Genomic DNA, 19,816 nt, shown 5'->3' with positions numbered 1-19,816 from the left:
GCTCTTTCACACATCCGAAAAGAACCAGAGAACTGCAGGCTCTGGAAAGCAAGAGGAGTTTCTTACTTAAGGAGGATATTTGACCATCACCCATTGAAATGCAGCCATTTCTGTGGTATAAGATCCAATTAACGAAGCTGCACAGCAGCGGTATTTCTGTGGAAGTAATGTGGCTTTTCTCTATTTTTTTCCAAAATGAGTAAAACTTGGCTTTCTACCTCTCTTCCTCCTCTTCCTCCAGCTTCAACTTTGCGGAGCTGGCAAATAGTACAAGTAGGAAAGAAATGAAGTAGGCTGTCTGTCGTTGGAGGGTATGAAAGGCAGCCTTAATAACAGCGGGAGAGAGAGAAGCAGCCGATGGTTATTTTTGACAGAATCGGGAGAGACTCAGATTGCAGCTTCATAAACAGCTCATCAGAGAAAAAGCCTGTGCAAATTGGAGAAGCCCCCTTGGCCAAGGTAACAGAAATACACAGCCCTCATCTAGTACGAGAGAAATCTTTCGAAAATCAAAATGCCTTTCTTCAAAGAAAAGGACCAGCCCCGCGTGGCGTAGTAGCACTAACTTGCATTTTCATTGTTGTAGTTCATGCCTTCGAGAATATTAAGAAAAAAAAATATCTGAGTGATATCAGCCTGTGAATGTCCGGCATGACACACAACCATGGCCACGCAATGAAACGGGAGAAAGACTTTTCCGCTGCCACCCTGACCCAGCGTCCTCCTGACACACTGTTCCACGGCTGGAGGTGATGCAGAGACAGGGCGCAGGAAGCTGCTTTGGATTACCCCAATCCACCCACCTCAATTAAAATAGGAAAGGTTGTTTCGTGTGGCTGTTTGCACAGAAGGAGGGCACGGAATTCACCCACAGCCCCTGAAAAAAATCAAAACTCAGATTCATTTTAAAACCCTTTTACATGGTATAGGTGATGAATTTCTCATGCACCGTGACAACAAAAAGACTATCAAACATTTTTCAGGCCATTTTTTTTTGGTTTATAACGGAATCTTAATCTCTCACACAGAATCCTTTGTGCTACTGGATTAAGAAAATACAAATCGTTCCTAGTCAAGAGATACCCACACGAAACTCAAGAGGTTTCTATATCTGGCAACCTTGCTGGCAGCCTCAGCCAGGAGGAAGGACAGAGCCAGCATGGAGACACACTGCTCCAGAGCTTCCACAGGAAAGGCTGACCACCGGAGGAGCTCGCTGCTGTGTCAGGGAAATATAAGTCTGAAGGTTATTCTGTCTTTCTTGAGGATTAATTTCATTTGCTTATTAAAACATATAATGTCTGAACTGACATAAAAGCATCATCTCGGAGTAGCTGAAAAGAGTCTAAGCAAAAAAATACCAAAACAGCAACAAAACAACCCATACCCACCTTTCAAAATGAATATAGAATACGAGGACTTCATAAGCCTTCATAATTAGTCTACAATGGTTTGCATGACCTGTGTTTAATCCTTATGCCTTCCAGCTGCCTGACAGACAGGTACAACGTAATGGGAAACACCACAGAAACGGCAATCAATGACTTTCTTCTGTCTAACCACAGTATCATTCCCACTTCATTTACTGCTTAGTGGGAAGGCATTTCTGTGGCCCAGGAATCAGTTCTCTCTAAATGGGCGAGTCTCAAAGTTCATCATTTTAGTGGTTTAAACTAAGTAGGAGTTTGCTCATCCGTAGCAGCCTGGACTGCTGAAAATCCAGTTGCCTGACCTCTTAATACCGTCTTCTATCCAGCATTACAACAAAAAGACACTTGGTGAGGGCGCTGTGCTAACGTAGCAGGGGTGTGCATGCTTGGCTACATCAATTCTAGGGAATGGAGGGAGCTGAAAGCAGAACTGCATTGAAACACTGCAACACAAAATACCTTCTGCTTCTGTAGTACTGGTGGGAGAGAGTAGTCTGATACGGAACTTGGTAAGCAGCAAGGTATGGTAACATGAAGCCCTTCCCCGATGCTGGTGTGAAGCCAAGATTAAAAAAAACGTCCCTTTAACCAGAAGTGACACACATAGGCAAACCAAATATCAAAGCACGAGAACCCTTAAATTGGGGCAGCAAAGAGGAGACCACCGAGAAGATCCTCAGCCACGTACTGGGGCAAGGAGGAAATGCTGAGTCTGGGCAGCGCTTTGCACAAAAGCGCAGGAGCACCCGAGCTGTGCTGCATGCGACAGCAATCGCCTCTTGCTGAACTGGAAACCTCAGGAGTGCTGCTTTGCACCGGTAGCGAGCTGCTAGCCCACAAAATCGTTTTATGATATTCTCCATAAAGGTTTTTAGAAGCAGTGGTAGGAGAGGACTAAGAATGAATAACTACTGAGTAATCTCACAACGCCCGCACAGCTGGCTGTACCTCTGAGCTGTGCTAATTATTTGCAATGCTAGCAATAACTTAATACACGAAACTTGAAAATCCCAAAGTGTAAATGGAAGTATACTAGGTAGAGAGAAAAAGCATCGTGTGAAACAAAATATTCACTTTAAGTTTACGTGTAAGCCTATGCTATACTTACATAACTATAGTACACAGAATTGTCACATGCCTAAATATGCATAGACATACAGTTAAAGAAAGCAAAGGACAAATACTTTATACGTGAGCGAAAAACTGCAGAAAGAAAAAAAAAAAGCCTTTTCTTTTAGAAAAACACTAGTGCCAAAAATCAATCCTTTAACATGACTGCAAAAAAAAAAAAAAAAAAAAAAGAAATCAAATTTTCACAAAAGGGCAGGGTGACTGTTTTTTAATTTTTATTGCCTCTGGAGCAATGATGTAGCAAAAGCCCACTGCTACCCTTTCTCCCCTTCTGTATCCTGAAAATTATTCCCACCTGGGGTGCAAAGAGAGGAAACGAAAGGAAGTAGAAAATTATATTTTTCATGAGCTAATCCTGGGAAAGTGACCGTTCAGGTTTCCATGTCTCTTGGCAATAATAATTTAAACAGGGACGGCAATCTTTTGTTATTTTTTGCACAGTTGGAATGCTCGCTTCCAGATAACAGATATTTAAACTGCAATTTAAGAAGAAGAGGAAGACAGTAATCGATAGGTATTCAGGAGTTCTCTCCTCTTAGGACTGCTGCATAGCTCGACACAGTATGCTTCAAAACAGCCCAGATACAAACCTCTCTGGAAATCCTAAAACAAAGTGAGAGCATTGAAAAAAAAATCCCTGAAAGTAAACAAAGTACAACTACTGTACCTTTACTTTGGGGAGGGTTCTGACTTCTGTCTCGGAGAACATTAATCTGGTAGACAGCTCCGTAAGGCTCAAAAAGTTCTTTTAACTCTTTTTCCGACCATGAACGGGGAATCTGTCCAACAAACATCTTAATGGCATCTGGGTCTGGTTGGTCTGAATGATCCAAAGCTCCATTCATCTTGTTAGCTGTGCCGTTACTAGAAAGTGGAAAAGGAGATGAAAAGAAAAGGCAAGTTAGGAGACTACGCAGTTTTCATGTGCACTAGATGCAGAAGATGATGTCAATTGGCACACAGCAGAAAAAAAAATTGCTATTTAATTAATAGCATAAGTATTATGAACAAAAAACAACGCGATTACATTTTTCATTGAGTCTGGTTTTCTCTGCAGGCTGCTGCTTAATGTCATTATATAAGAAGAGAGCTGCACAATGCAGACTGGTACTTTTGCATTTTAAAGTGGAGGAGAGTTGCAACGAAGCGCAGATTTCTCTCCATGGCTGTTGTAAACAGAACTGCAGTGAATTCTCACTAAACTGGCTACTGGCAGAAATAAGACAGTGCTGGTGTGTGTGTGCGTGTTTTGTAATAAAGTCACATGAAAGGAATATGAAACACTTGGCAATCTGTCAGATGACTAATGCAAGATGCCAGCGATGAATTTGCAGATTGTGTGAAGCATCCATGTGTGCACCAAATTAGTATGATATTGCCTAGAATGGAAAACACTCCAGCTATGCGGCTGGTCGCTGCCGATTAGTTGCCTACGCTCTTTAAAAAGGAAAAAGCAGTCTGCAGAGTGCCAGTCCAAAGCACATTGTTTATTGCACCCTGGCACACAAAAAATGCACAATTCAAAAGGAGAAAGCAGTGGCAAGATTGCCTACTTCACTCCAAGAACTAAAATGCTGCTTCAGAAAGTTTTTCTCCATGAAAAGGACATTAAGTGTTTGAAATTTTTCACACCCCGTAAATTTCTACCCTATCTGATCTCCAGATGTCCGTCTAAGTTCAAAACAGCTCGACACTTTTGCTGGGGAAAAGCACTTAACCAAAAAACCCCTGCTCTGTGAGACATATGACATACTATGATTTAGGAAGAGTTGTACTTTTCTAAGGAAAACAAAACATTTTAAATACTGAACAGGAACACTGAATTAAAGAACAAATTAAAAAAACCTTGTGCCGCTATTGATTATTAAGGGCAACCATTGCAATTAATTCTTTGGCTAGAGATTCTGTAATGATGATCGTTTTTTGATGCTTAAATTTCAAGAAAGAACGCTAATGAGATGTGACTTTCAGAGTGCTCCTCCCATCTTCCCACCGGGGAAAGGGGTAAGAAGGTGTGCGTGCAGCAATGCTGAACGCTGCTCATCCCAAACTTCAGGCATCTCGGAGCCACCTGCCACTATGAAAAAAACTTGGCTTTAATTACAAGTTCTCCATTTGACAATTGGTCAGGGCGAGTGCCCACAGGAGGGCTTGAAGAGCCCCAAACCTGCACGACCAGACCCAAATAATATTACACACGTGAAAAAAGGAAATATAAGAATGGCAAGAAAAAAACATCTTTGTGTCATCACAGTTGTAACGTGCAAAGACAAATTATTTAGTCTTCCATGCTTCATCTCCTTGAAAGAACAACACACCTGAACATATTAATATGCTTATATAAACTTTTGCACTTTCCCTACTCACTGCAGGAAGGAGAAAATCATATTAAAGGCAGATTTTAAACCAACAACAAGAAGCTGGATCGCCACTTCTGAAGTGTCTTTAACACTGATCAACAGACAATGGGATTTATCACACTCATTTATTAGACAAAATTCCTATTGACCCTACTGGGAGCCTTGCCTGAATAAGAGACTGAAGGATTTGGCCCAGCCTTTTCTATTGTGTTTCATGCACAAATGCCCTCGCTTGTTTTACGCTTGCTCTTTGTTTGAAGATGCTCTACAGGTCCCAAGCACACCGATGCAGCCATCGTGATTTCTCCAGGCATTAAAAGCTCTATTTTCCACACATACCTAATACTTAACAGACAAAAAAAATCCCAAAATAACCCACACCCCAAACTCCAAGAGACAAAAAACCCCTGACTCACCTGAGTGATGCCCAATGGGAGCAACGTTCAAGACTTTCGGGGGTACTAGGCACCTATGTGGCATTTAGACCTCTGGAAAAACCACTCTGCCATTTGATTTCCTACTTGTTTATGTAAAACCCAGTGCATTAAACAACCTTCCTAGCAGGAAGAAAAAGTAAAATTGCAGCCCCATAGCTTAAAATAGCCAAGGAAAATGCTCATACACTCTTTTGGACCTGCAAAGACAAGGCTGAGCTGCGCAGCCACTGGCTTTGTCCTGTACTCAGGCAAGTATTTTCCTTCAGAAATCAGCTTCACTTTTCGCTTCATTTATTCTCTGCTTTGTTTACATTAAAAAATGAAATGAGTTCCTTTTCAAATTATGCCCTTCATCTAGTCTCTCTGTTGGATCTCTTCCTTAAGAAATCCACACATAATTACTATGTTAGCCCTAAATTACAGCAGAGGTCATATTTAATAAAGAACAAGTTTATTCCTTTGCTTATTCCTTTACCCACAGCACCTTTACCACCGAGAGCACTACAATTTCCATCACTAACAAGACAATTTGGAGGAAACCACAAAACCTAACACTTCTAACTGTTTACTCAGGTTAATTGCCCCATTACCATCAAGTTCCTGCTTTGAGCTTGAGGTTCAGGCACGGGTTAGATCTCTTCTAATTCAACACAACGCTTACGCACTTTCTTTACTTCGGGGGGGCAGAAGTGGAATTACATTGATCATATTCCTGAAATGTTTTATTGGGTAACGATGGTTAAACACCCTGACTGCAGGTGTAGGCTGCTGTGTGCAGTGACACAACGCTCCGGGGGACAGGCTGTGTCACTCACTGCCTGAATGAACTTGGGCAAGTCATTAAAACTTCTCCAGCTTTAATTCCACCATCCTCTGACAGCTCTGCCAATCCGCTAACTCCTGCAGATTTAGGAAAAAGCAAGCATAACTTAAGACTTTTCTCTATAATTCTTTCCTACCGCAGGGCTGAGCTGCCAACGTTTTGGGGGGGGGGATAAACAAGTTGAACCCGTGGAGAGGGCACAGCCGGCTCCTTGCTAAGTTACATTTCCTTTGACTTCAGTGCAAACAAAGGCTACCAAGCATCTCGGAGGAATGGTTCCCACCTCTATTGGGGTTTTAAGGAGTGCAACAGTGCTGTCACATCAATGACACCTGCAGGAGCATCCTTACCCAGTGCCGGCAGTAGCTATATGACTACAGCCCACTTGGACAAACCAAATAAGTGGATAAAACAATAGGGAGATAACAATGAAAAAAATATCAGATTATTTTGTATATTTTACAGATCTGCAGTGTACTCAAGGAACAGCAAACATAAAGCACACCTGCCTGACGGTTCAGCTATCACTGAGCTTCTTCAAGCGAGTGCAAAATCCAACCAATCAATATTTTTGATCCCCTCCCAACCAGTCTCTGCTAGAGATGAGTTCCGTTCTCCTCCCCCAGCCTTCATCTTCACCCGCTGGCAGGAGCTGCTCAGCACTATGACCTCTTAGCCGCCAGCAACCGTAGGGGTTTTGTTACTTCTCCCTGCCACCGCAATGCTCTCGGAGGAAGCAACTCCTTCCTTCCCCATCTCCCCCTCTCGCTTTACGCAGGAAATAACAACACAGAAGAGAAACGATGGGTGAAACTTTCCGAGAGGAGCCAAAGCAATCCTTGCAAAAGCTCAGGACTACTTCTTGAAAGCACGAGCACAGAGCTAGCTGCGGCTAGGGGACACTAATGAGAAGAGAATCCCTTGACAATTACTGTCAGTACCCAAATGATGACATATATATATGAAAAAAAAAAAAAAGAATTAGATTATGTGGCTTGCTGTCTCTACGCCGCAGCAACCCTTCCCTCTGTGGCCAATTTAGCCCATTGGACTCTGGGGTGACCCAGCACATCATCTTTGCTGACAAGGTGTCATCTGTATTGGAGAGAGCAGCCCGAGGGCAGAGATTAAGCCACTGAGTCGCTGGCTGCTTGTGGTCACTGCCAGAGCATCCTCTCTCTCAATTTGTGCCAATTTTCCTTCTAATAACCTAACTACCATTCCATCATTTCAGCAAGTTGACAGGGCCACTCCTTGAGGAGCCAGAGATTGTTTTAATATCGCTGCTGCTTAAGCGGGGGCCCCGGCAAAACCCACTGGATGCCTTCTCTGCCTCTCCCATTCATGTCTGTAATTACGGCCAAGCTGCTGAAGTGACCTGACCGCTACTGAGAGAGAGAGGCAGGCTTCAGAAACAAAGTCTGGATCAAGAGGGACCCTCTTAAATTCATCACTGTTAAGATCTTTGGCATTAATCCCAACTCACTCCCGTTCACAAACTAGGTGTCAAGCCAGGTGCTGAAAACCCGTTTTTATTGGGACTGAATGGGTTTGCATCACACCCGTGTTTTCAATCCCTTTGTAATCCTGTCCAGAACACTTCCCGTTCTTCTGTTTTGGTCAATTCCTCTCGCAGTCCTCACCCTACTTTAATGGCTTTGCTGTTTTGTTGGAGATTTGCCTTTTTCACGTCCGATGGTACGCGACCAAACAGCACATCCCTGGAAGAACATTTCATTCCTAAGCACCAAAACGACAACGACAACATGCTAAGGAACAGGCTGCAAGTGTAAAGCCCACTAAATCCAACCTAGCACGGAAACATCAAGGTTTTACAGCAACAGATATTTCCATCCGAGCTGCCAGGGTACCGCACGAGCTGACCGAAGGGACACCACCACTCCGACGGACTCCAACTGCTGGCAGAAGAGACAACGACCATCACCTTACCGTGCTTGAAAATCGTAACTGCTGGCTTACGAGCAAATTTTATCCGGAAGGACCCAAAAGGGCTTTATAAACTCATTGTTTAGAGAGGAATGGCTTCATCGTAAGGTGACAGACGGCAGCTGTTTAATGACATGGAGCATTATCGCACAACAATTTCAGCCAGGAAGGGTAGAACAATACCATACCCCATTGGAAACTGCAGGGGGTTGGGATTTAGAGACACAGAATGTAATTACCTAAATTGGATTTCGGCCAGCAAAATGAGGGCCAGAACCTCTGACAAAACAAAATGAGATAAAACAAAAAGAAGCCGTTCTATATTTTTAAGCCACAAATGACCAGGTCTCTGTGTTTTTTTGGGAAAAAAAAGTTAATATCCAGAAGCTTTCTGGCCCATCAGTGTTTTCACAGGGCAGTAGCTCAACAGCAGCTCAGAGGAAAGATGAAGTTTCATAAATCGTTAGCTGCTCCTGTGTCTTGTACAGGTTTTGGCACAACTATAAACCACTAGTAAGAATAACAATAATAATTATTAAGTTACACATATCCATACCGGCAGCTGCTGAATGACTCTGACATCGTGCCCGATTAATGCCGCAGCTCACAGCGGGACGAGTCCCGCACATGCAGCAATGCCTACAAAGTAATTTTCTCCAGGTTTCCCCGCGCCCAGAGGCAGGGTGACAACTTCTGGCGGCTGCACGACTTGCTCAGCTGGGTTTCTGCTACGCTAGAAGGCCAACTGCAATTTCAGGAGGGGTACCGAAACTCTGAGCTCAGACAACATTCTCTCTTACTCCGTCTTACAGACCCATAAAGCCTGAACAAAGAGCCGAGTAATTCTTCATCCATCCAGCAGAGAGCAACAGCACTTGCACGCACACACCACATGAACCACACGAACAATTCTCATGGCTTTTAATACCTGGCATCCAATGCGGAGATTTTATTCTTGTCAATAGCTAATAATACTCAAGTGCTCATGTAAGCCCTGAATGGTAAATGCAAAGATGTTTTTTCTCCCATTGCCTCCACGTCTGCAGAAATTATCTGTAAAAGCATAATGTTGCTTAAGACAATGGAGTCTTTTTTTTCTGCCTTGACAAGTGATCTAAATTTCACAGTCAGTTTTTTTCTGATGGAGTCGGTGTTTAGCTGTAGCTCAGGTTTGCTAACTCTCTCTGTATTTTGCCTCATACAAACCGTGGTAAAACGTTGGTCCCCTAGAAGGGACTGCTTGTGTCCTGATCAATTCCAAATTTAGTACATGTGATCCCTTTTATGCCTTAAACGCAACTTTTCCGTAGGGTGAGGAAGTAGCATCCTGTCACCGAGGAGGACTGATGTGAAAATATGAGGAAAAAAAAATCATTTTCCTACACTGAAATTTTTCTTGATGGGAAACACATTCCGGCTGGGAGAAGGAGAAGCAGAGGGAAGGCATCTCTCAAACAGCTGGGTCAGAATGCATGATGCTAAAAGTGACATGGGAAAAGTACTGAACCACACACATACAGCATCAGGAGAGAGCTGAATACACCTGAGGTACAACACATTATTCTTCAGAGATTCCTCATTAGTATTACAGGAAGGAATCAAGGATACGTATGGAAATCATAATAATAGCTATGTTAAAATGCAATTACCTTCTGCACTTGTGGCGCAGATTAGAGCACAGACACTCCTTTGTGCCAAGGCTTGTTGACTTCCTAAAATTAGCCCTGAGTTGTGCTCACCAAAGCTAACGAGGTCGTGTCTGTCCTGACCTGGCTACAACCTCCCCCAGGCTCACTGCTAACTATTTACCTCTAGAGGCCAGTGGCAGCTCCAGTGCTTGGCCTCTTGGTTGCTGCACCACCTCCATTCCAAAACACTTGGATTTGAGCCTGGGGTTGCAAACCGAATTGTGAACATCCTTTGCATATGTGTTTAAAACCAGCGGTAATGCTTCCTAGAACCGCAGAGTCAAGATGCAGTAACTCTGCAAAAGCTTTGCACATCTGCTATATCACACCTTCAGAAAAAACAAACAAACAAAAAAAACTCATAATCACAGATATCTTAAAAAAAATTGTATTCAGTGTAGTGGCTTCAAGCTGTCTCAACTCTTACTGCTAGTGTATGGACCTCTGTTTTAGCAGCAAATTATTTTTTGGAACATGCAGTAGTGCTTAGTGATATGCATGTGCTCCACATGGACAGAACTTACACAAATTAAAATATATATTTTATATTTAGACTACACACATGTATATACAGAGAGACAAGGGAAAGAATGAGTGCAGAAGGGAAGATAAACAGAGAGAGGAAGAGCTGTTTTTTCAAGTCCTCTATTTTGGAAACCAATTAAAATATCATTACTAGTTCATCCAATAGTGGCAGCAAACAATTAAACGCGCCATCTGTACAGGTCAGGACTGGGTAGTATCTTTCTGTTTATGCTGATAAAACTTATAATGGTCTACTTTCAGCATATTTAAATATTTGCCTATGCTAGCCTGTTGATTTTACTGAACTTAAACTAGAAGCCCAATGCTTGGTAAAGGATGGCTGCCCTTTAACAGCTGAAGAAAGCCAAACCCATCCCAACACTTACTTTCTTGGGTTTGACCCCCGTCTTGTTCAGGTGGAGGGATGAGGATCACTCATTTCTAAGGACACATGATAAGAATGATGAAAAATGCTTGGAGATCTGCACTGGCAGGCTGTGTATTAGGCCCAGCCTTTATCTTCCAGCCTTTCCTGCAGGCTTTGGGAACTAACTAATTCAAGGCTGGATGAGGTCCTCCAGGCATCACCATTCTGCTAGACAGCTCAGCTTAGGCAACCACCCAAGAAGTCAGTTTTGCTTCCTGAGCAGAATTTGCTCTGTACATTAAACCTGTAAACAAGCTTGGGTCTGTCTCCGTCAGGTGTAAGGTTGGTGCATTTCTAACTCTACGCAGCAGGAAAAAAAAAGTAACACAAGAGTTTGGACATTACCAATAAATACCAAAGGTGTGACGTTTGAATATCTGTTTTCTGTTGGCCAACTAACAGGTGGATGTCTGCACATCTGGCTTTGACGTGGACAGGTTAGCATTAAAAAAGGCTTCTTGTTTATCATTTTTCCATCTCTAAATTAATCTCTGTTATGATGAGAACCGTGGCAGTTCATCCCAACTACGATGCTCATGAGCAGCGACTGTGACTTTCTGTTCCACTTTTACTGTACCCCACACTGATGTTTCTCACTGTAATCTCCTTGGAGCAGAGGTTGTCCTTTTGTGCAAAATCTATGTTACGTTTAAATTGGACTCAAATTGCAAAGGGGCCCTCTCCACATTTCTGTAAGTTGGACAGGGCCAGAGAGAGAACTGAAGCACTTGCACAATGAAATTACAGTTTTGGGGCACCGACTGACACCATTTTTCCTATGAAGTAGAGTTTCAAGTGGCTGACTGCTCAATATTAATGGTGTGGATTATCAATGCTTTGCTTTACGCATATTTGCAGTGAAGAATACTTCTTTCTGTATGGCAAGAAACATTTATTGATGCTACTTTAAAAAAAAAAAAAAAAGGATTTGATTACAACCAAATGCTTATATATTTGTGACATGCCAACAACCACATTAGAATAGCACCAGGCTTTTAAAATTCAGGACACGTAGGACCATCTGTTTTCTTGTCAACAACATCAGTCTCTCTCTCCACACCTACTAATCAAAATGTACTAAGTTGCTACTCAACTTCCTCCTTCTTTTGCCCCCAGAAACATCAAAAGCAATAATGAAGGCTTAAAAAATATATATTTTTATGTAGTAATTAATGACGTGACAATTTCAGCATGACGTGACAATTTCACATAATTTTCAATTATGTGCAGGCTGGCAGTTACCTGCAAGTTCTTCTGTGGTTTGAAAGGACTTGCCTACTTCATGGCAAACCGTGTCCTGGAGCTGGGGAGGGATGGAGAAGATGGGAAGGAATCCTCCAGGCATTTGTTTGGAAACACAGCAGAGGTTTCAGTGTACTAAAACCAAACGATTATTGCAGGAAGTACTTTACAGCATGACATATTTTCAGCCTGGCACCCATGTGTGTACCCGCTTGTACCCGCTCGCTGCTGAGCTTCACGGAGCACAGAGAGCTGGTTCTGTAGGGCCCAAAAGCATAAGTCAAAAGAGAGGGAGGCCAACAGCTCGTGGCTGACAAGGCTGCTTTACCTAAATAGCTCCCTTAAAAAGGGAATGGAAGATCACAGCACTGCTCTTGTTAAGGGTCCTGCCAATTTCAGTTAGCTGGGCTTATATATAGGAGATCTGAAATAGACAATTAAAGCAAGCTGTGACATTCAATTTTCTTACTTAAAACAAAATATCCTATCAGGCTTGCTCTTAGTCCCCCCTTCTACAAATCAGAATATATGAAAAGATTATTGTCCAAAGTATGATGCAATTGTAATTTTAACAAGTTGAGCATCGTTATAGCAAAATCCCCCTCAGCTGATTTTTTTTTAAACCATTTCTTCATTTTTTTTTTTGACACCACATCTGGCATATAGAATACAGATGATCATTTGTTTATATATCTGTCTAAATGCCTTTTCCAAACACAGCCAGATGGAGCCTTTCAAAATCAAATTAATTTCAGATTAATTCACTCTGGACCCACTCCAGTTTCATGACTCTATGCTTTGAGGCACCATCTAAATTGATTTAGAGTCATGAACTTAGAGAGCTCAAGTCCTTAGGTATAGAAAAAAAAATCTTTCTTGCATACTGAAAGAGTCAGCAAATCAAGAGTCCGCAATCGTAAGTTTTTGCTGCTTCAAACAAACTCCCAAATCAATCTCAGAATGCATCAGTCTACATAATGCCAAAATCATCTATAAAAACCTCCATATTTCGCCCCCCAAAAACCACACCAGAATTTATATCATCAATGCTCTGACCTTCCTTGATGAGCCCAATAATTTATTGCTCTAATTAAAAAGCAAAATAAAAAAATGTTGCTCTAAACCTTGCAATAAGCAGCATAGAAAGACAGGAGACAGATAATAAAAATCTCCACTGCAATAGATTTATCTAAGGAACTATAAACAAATGTAGCCTGCAAACACTGTGGGCTTGCATACTGTCAATCCTCTATGGATGCCTTTATTATCTCACTTGTTTCAATTGCAATTTGGGTTTCCATGGAGATGTAACAGTCAACTCTGGAAAATTATAAGATAAATGTCAGGCAGTGATAACGGTGTTAATGAAGCTTCATTGACAAGCAGAACTATGCTTCAAATAATAGGCATATTTCTATTAGCATATGTATAACCTGTCCAGAAAAGGAAGAAAAAAAATCCCAACAACTGGGAAAGACAATATTAAAAAATTAAAATGAAACTGTTTATATATAAGACATGCAACACACAATGAAACATTGCATCTATGTGAAATGATGAATTCCTAACAAACAGAAGAGATGTTGGTTCGAAATTTAATTGCCTGATTCCTTTTGAAATTTCTGCACTCTGCCATCACGCTGAAAAAAGCGCTCGGCTGACATGCGCAGAGGCACTTCTGCATGGTGTGACACTTGTTTCCCTACAACGAGAGGCTGGAAGGATCTGCTTCACCAGGCACTTTGGATCACGCAATTTTCCAGTTCCCAAATACAGCTGCAGCGAGCTGGTGGAAAGATGCAGACCGCAGTGGAAACACAACCAGCATCTACACAAACACAGCTCTTGGGTGCTGGGCATGCTCAGGGCAGGGTGGTCAGCCCTCCGCATCTGGCTGCGTGCTGGGATTAATGGGATGCTGCTGGGGTGACTTGGTGGGCTCGCCTCCTACCTCTGCACCAAGTGAGCCAGGAGAAATCATATGGGGAAGCTGTCGACTGTCTGTGAAGGACTGTACCCGACTTTTTGCTTTCCTCACATGGAAAGGTTTCACCGAGCTGGAGGTCAAAGAGGTGACAAAGCTGTTTTCTGCAGCACGGAGGGAAACACAGAGCACTGAGCTTCGCTTCAATGAATCAAAGGTTTGATTTGGGCAGGTTGGGAACTTCCACAACTGGCCGGGGAAGGAGCCTGACCACTGCAGCACTTAAGGTTTAATTTAGGCTATTCACCAGGAGTCAGGAGGAGCAGGGCAGAAGTACAGCAATCCTGTCTCGGAAGTTTCTAGGACAATTTTTGCAGATGGATGAGATGTGCTAAGATATTCGCTGCCTATCCACTAAGAGGTGTTTCTGCTGGCTGGAGAGCCAAGAGGTGCTAGAGGTTGTTCCCATCTCTTCTCATCCCACTATCTGGCCTTTTTAACTCCTCAAGGTGGAGCCAATCTTGTTGTAAGAGTGAAGAGTCTTGGAAATCTGGGTTCTGGTATTAGCTGAGTGTTAGGTTACAGACAAAATGATGACACTGAAAATCAGAATCAAGCTTGGTTTAGTGGCAGAGAAGGGCGAAATCTTAAACCTACAAGCAAACGAAGAAGAAAATCTTTATCCCTCCCAAGGCTTGAGAATAAAGTATGTGGGCAGGCAAAACTTTGCGTATTGTGGGAAAGCTTTCAAATATTACTGGGATGAATAATCTTATGAAAATATAGCTCGACTGAACATCTACATGCAGAGCAGGAGGCAGGATGACTTTGCCATTTACATGGAAAATAAAGCAGGGGTGTGGGGTCAGGGGCAGATGGCTTTGCTCTTTTTCCTTTCCTCTCCACCGAACTCCTCTGTTCCTCCCACCTCTTCTAAATTCTGCCTGTTTAGTAAAGGAGACCATGAATGCTGTCTGGGAAATGCTTCCCCGTTCTTCAGAGTGGTGTATGGAAATCTTTGGTTAGGTATGAGGGGCAGAAAAGGGAGTGGGAAAAGTACCCAGCCTTTCTGTAGAGCAGAGCTCAGCTCTGATCAGATTGCTGGACAACCACGAAGTCAACAGGGATACATATTTCTTTCAAGTCATATTGCAGGGAAGTTAAAAAAAAAAACACCAACTTCCCTGTTTCTGAATCTTTTTTAATCACTCCTCTATATTACATACTAGAAAAACCTAAGAACCTCATTAGATTGCTACTGAAATGTCAATAGTTAGAAAGTGATTTTCCCCAATGATTTCCAACATACTTATAACTCTCTCTAGTGCTTTTTGGGAAAAAAACAAAAAACAAAAAAACTCTCTTTCTACTGGTTGTTGATTCTATGTTACACCATGAATACTCATACCAACTTCATGGAAGAGAGAATAATGAAATAACGAGGAGCTTGACTTCAACTGCAGCTGGGAAAATTTATATACTACTGCTAGCGTTGAATGTTGGTAAAACCAGGTCGCACCAGATGTACCACTACCAACACATGCAACGGTGATATGTGGATTACAGAAGAGGAAACTGGCTCCGAACCCAGAATACTAAGCAATTTTTAATGGAAAAAACACACTGTGTGTGCTGGGTGGAAAGCATAGCTTTGTACACAGGGCAAAATGGGCCACGCTGTCTCCATTTCGCCCCTGTTGAAACTTCTACATCCCACTGCAATATGTACACTACGCTCTTCAAAACAGGATTCTTTTTCCTTTGTATTTTTGGCTGCCAACATTTATACTTTAACACCTACAGAGAGAGCGGTTATGTAAATGCACTGACACACAATTAGTCAACAGAGAACATGAGCTCTAAGGTAAATCTTAGTTAAAGTACAAAATATTATTCAGTTTCTTATATTTACCCTAATATTACAAATAATTTATTTTGCTCCCCTGCATTACATGGCTACAATATTCTTTTAAGACTTACAAGAAAATAAACAATGACATGTAATTAGGAAAGGAGCAACTCCCCTTTTAAGAGCATCATTCAAAGAAATGAAAAACCTCAGAAAAACTGGTTTAAATTTTCCTAATAAACATACCATGAAAAATCCCAACATCACCACACCCTAACACACTTCCGAAATCATGTGGGAGTCATTTATGGGGACACTGCTGACTTCAAAGGCAGACCTTCATCTTCTCTGCACAAGCTGAGCAGTGGAAAACCATCCGAGCGGCTCTGAAGCCTCTTGCCAAACCGAAAGGCAAACACATCGTGAAACGTTGTCGAAAACTGTGTTTTTAAGGTCATAGCAAATACTTGCCGCAGGAGAAGTTTAAAAGGATAACTTCTTAATTGGATGTTTTGGACAGAAGCTTGTTCTAGTAGATTATTTATTCCCATGGAGGTTTTACTCACAAATGCAAAATGAATCCAGGTTTTGGGGGCTGGCTGGCACCCTTCCAGAAGAAATGGGAAAGGAGGAGATGGGAAAAATGGGAATAACATTCCCATCCCATTGGCCATCCCGTGACGTACAAAGCTTCTTAACTTCAGAAGCCTCGTGCACCAGCAAAGGCAGCTAAAGACTTGTGGATGTATTTTTAAGCTCCCTGTAACGTACTCGACCTGCAGAAACTTGGCCATCTCAGGTCTGGCTGGCCGTTAGCACCAGTGGGAAATGCAGTGTGATTTATAGAAATCTCTGTCATCACACCACAGGGTTAATTTCTGTCTTTCTTTTTTCTTTTTCCCTCCTCCCCCTGAAAGTAGAAAACTCTTATTTGCGATGACAAGTCTTTGGAAAGCCAGAGGATTAGTAACACCATGTGGTTCCCCAAGATCTCTAGCCCTTTTCCAACTGTTTTTCCATACAACCCCTCTCTGTACGGACATCGTCACTTTCTCTCAGCAGATGGAAAAAGGAAGAAACCTGCCCCGGGGCAGGCGGAGGCACCTGGACACTGCCGACGGGAGAACACAGAACCGAAGCTCGCAGGTGTCATTTGCTTGATAGGGGAAACACGGGGGAATCCAACGGGCAGAGATGGCATTTTAGTATAGTGCCATTTGTTTTAATGATCTGAGGTCTGAACCTGCTGGGTTTCTAAGTGAGAAAAATAGAGAAAAAACCTGAAGATTGAAGGTTTTCTTACTTTGGTGTAGCGCAGACAGGGATGTCTGTGCCTCGTGTCCAGGGGGTCTGTCAGCTGTGGACACCAAATGTGGAGTTTAGTCGAGCAACTTCAAATTCATCAAGAAGGGTACTACTAACTGCTTACTATAAGGCATATCCATCCTCATGCTATAACCATCCTACAGAGAAGACAAAAGCCTACAGAAGAACCAAACTGGGAAGTGTTGCTAATGGGAAAAAACAGAGGGCAACATAACAAAGAAACTGGTTTCTCAGCCACGCTCTTGTAAGTCTCTTCCCTTTGCTGTGCTCATTTCCCTCACCCTAGAAGAGGAGCATTATGTTCCCATCCCAGTGAAGTACCCTGAAACATTCAGAGGAAAGCACTACATGAACGTTGAACTGTTATATTATTAAAGACAAATAAACAAACCCGAAACCTTTCATGATATGCTTTTTTTTTTTTTTTAACTTCATGCAATTCTAATTTGTCTTTTAAAAGCAGTATTTGAAAATTATGCAACACGGCAGAAGTGAAGTACTTTTCAAAGCCTACTATTATTATTTGCGTTGCATGAGCATCTCTGAGGCCCCAAACAATGCTGGCTGCTTTTTAAGTAGCAGACCTAATTTTATTAGTAAGCCCAGATGTTTTCCCACTATTTTCATATGTTAGGAAACATGATGCACTCCCAGAGGACTTTAATAGGTGGTTAAGAAAAAGAAGAGGAGAAGGAGACACGGCACGTCTAAATTCACTTATCCTACAAAGTCAGGAATATTTAATCTATTGTTTTCTACCAAGTATCTTCATTAAGCAGCCCAACATCTTGAATGCTTCTTTACTTTCCTGTGTTTCCATCTCTCCGTGATTGGACTGAATGCCAAGACAGCTGACTGAAGTAGTTCATGCTTTATTAAAAATTGTCAGACAATCTGGGGGTTACCATCTAGAGTTTTCTGTCACAATGGGTATATGTTCCATGAAGTTTCAAGATGGATGGAACGCGAATCTGATGTGCCAGTTCACATCTGACATCACTCCAGATTTGTCAGTCACTTATCCAGTACACCTTCTGTTATCCTTTGCTATTCCACTTCCCCAGGGAAGTTGTCACAGCACTGAGCCTGCCGGAGTTCAAGAAGTGTTTGGACAATGCTCTCAGACACATGGCCTGATTTTTACTTATTTAGGTGGTCCTTTGGGGATCCAGGAGTTGGACTCGATGATCCTTGTGGGTCCCTTCCAACTCAGATACTCTAAGATTCTATTTATTTCAAAGATGCATTCTGGAGCAGAGTTGCATTAGGCTGAGACGCTAATTAAAACTACCTTGAAGTATTAGCAGCTATACAACATCTGATTGGTGTAAGAAAAATAGTTTGGATATGAAAATTGCTATCAGTTTTTACATAAAATAAATTATTTAATAAATTCTAATTGCCTGAGGGATTTTTACAAACAATGGGGATTAACAAATATAATGTATACATTTCTGTATTTAATAAACAGAAAAATCAACCTTGACAATGTACTTTTGCATATTTCAGAACAGATACGCAGCCCACATGGAAAAGGAAAGCGATTACAAGCTTTCCCTTATCCACATGGAGCTGTAAGAAGCTCAGAGTCAGCAAAGGCAGCGCACTTATGACAGCAGTGGACGTGCCACTGACAGCTACATCAAAACTATGCATCCTCGAGGAGTCATTAAGCCTAAATCACAGCTTGCGATTCCTAATCTTACACGGTCAATGGGTCTGTATTTCTTAAAGACGGGAATATTGGTGCAAGTAAGATTTCGACTTTCGGAGATCCGCTTTACTAGCTCAGTTCTACGAGTGCTGCAGAAATGTACACAAAGCTTTACAAATGACCTCATTTCTACCAGGAAAGGACAGCTCAGCTATGTTCTATATTTTCCTGAACTGAAAGGAAGGCCCCACAGCCAAACTGTCATGTCTAATCATTGTGTTGCTTGAGCGTGTTTAAAACAAACAACTTTTTTTTTTTTTTCCCCTTTAAAAAACAAAAGCCATGGAGCAATTGTAGTGTTTGAGAGAGCAGGAGCTGCACTTTCTAGCACATAACCATGACACCAGAAGAGCAGTTTTTCCCAGTTTGATGAATGAGCCTTATAGGGATACGGTTTCACCTCATTAATGATCTGAGCTGATTATTCCCTCCCCCCACTTTTCCTTTTAGGTCATGGATCAAATGTGACCCACTTTCCTTGAATGCTTTCCCACCATCTCTTTTTCCCATTAGAGTAGAAAGCCAGTTGCTAAGGACACATTACAAAGCCCCCACGCAACCACTAAATATCTCCCCGCCCCAAACACACACACTTTTCTTCTCCCCTGCCTTTCTGATATTTTCCCCCCTCTCAGCATCCACTCTGAACAAGATCCTGCTTTACATTCAGGAAAGCCAACAACTGCTTATAAGGACAAGCTTAGCACGAGAATAGGATTTTCTAATGACTACAGAGACTCCTGGGGCCCTTCATATTTAAAAAAATATAAAGGCAGCAGCCTTGGTTTTTAATTACTCCTAATTCTAAATCTCATGGCCTTAAACACAATAGCTCTTTCAACTCGGAAAAAAATGACACTAATCAGTAACAGAGTCCCCGGCGCAACCTGCTAGCCCTCTGATGGCATTGCAGTGTTTGCACTGTTCTGATTTTTCAAGGTTGACCAATGAGTCAGCAAAGCCACGATGACTTAAAAGCATTAGATCATGCAA

The 19,816-nt window shown here is 42.1% G+C and overlaps 1 protein-coding gene across 10 annotated transcripts in view; it reads right to left on the bottom strand.

Moving 5' to 3' along the window:
- CELF2 (CUGBP Elav-like family member 2) overlaps positions 1 to 19,816 on the bottom strand; it is a 374,770-nt gene that overhangs the window by 131,360 nt on the left and 223,594 nt on the right. For 9 of the 10 annotated variants that reach the window (XM_013185426.3, XM_013185427.3, XM_013185423.3 and 6 more), the window contains one exon: positions 3,229 to 3,425. In XM_013185426.3, coding sequence (XP_013040880.1) covers positions 3,229 to 3,425 — 197 coding nt within the window. Of the gene's footprint in view, positions 1 to 3,228; positions 3,426 to 3,588; positions 3,783 to 19,816 lie in introns of those variants that run through there. The other variant, XM_013185431.3, reaches the window with a different exon arrangement.

Source organism: Anser cygnoides, chromosome 1 (assembly GCF_040182565.1).
Source record: "Anser cygnoides isolate HZ-2024a breed goose chromosome 1, Taihu_goose_T2T_genome, whole genome shotgun sequence".
Taxonomy (NCBI): domain Eukaryota; kingdom Metazoa; phylum Chordata; class Aves; order Anseriformes; family Anatidae; genus Anser; species Anser cygnoides.
Note: the sequence above shows the minus strand (reverse complement) of the source record. Positions and strands in the feature narration are given on the sequence as shown.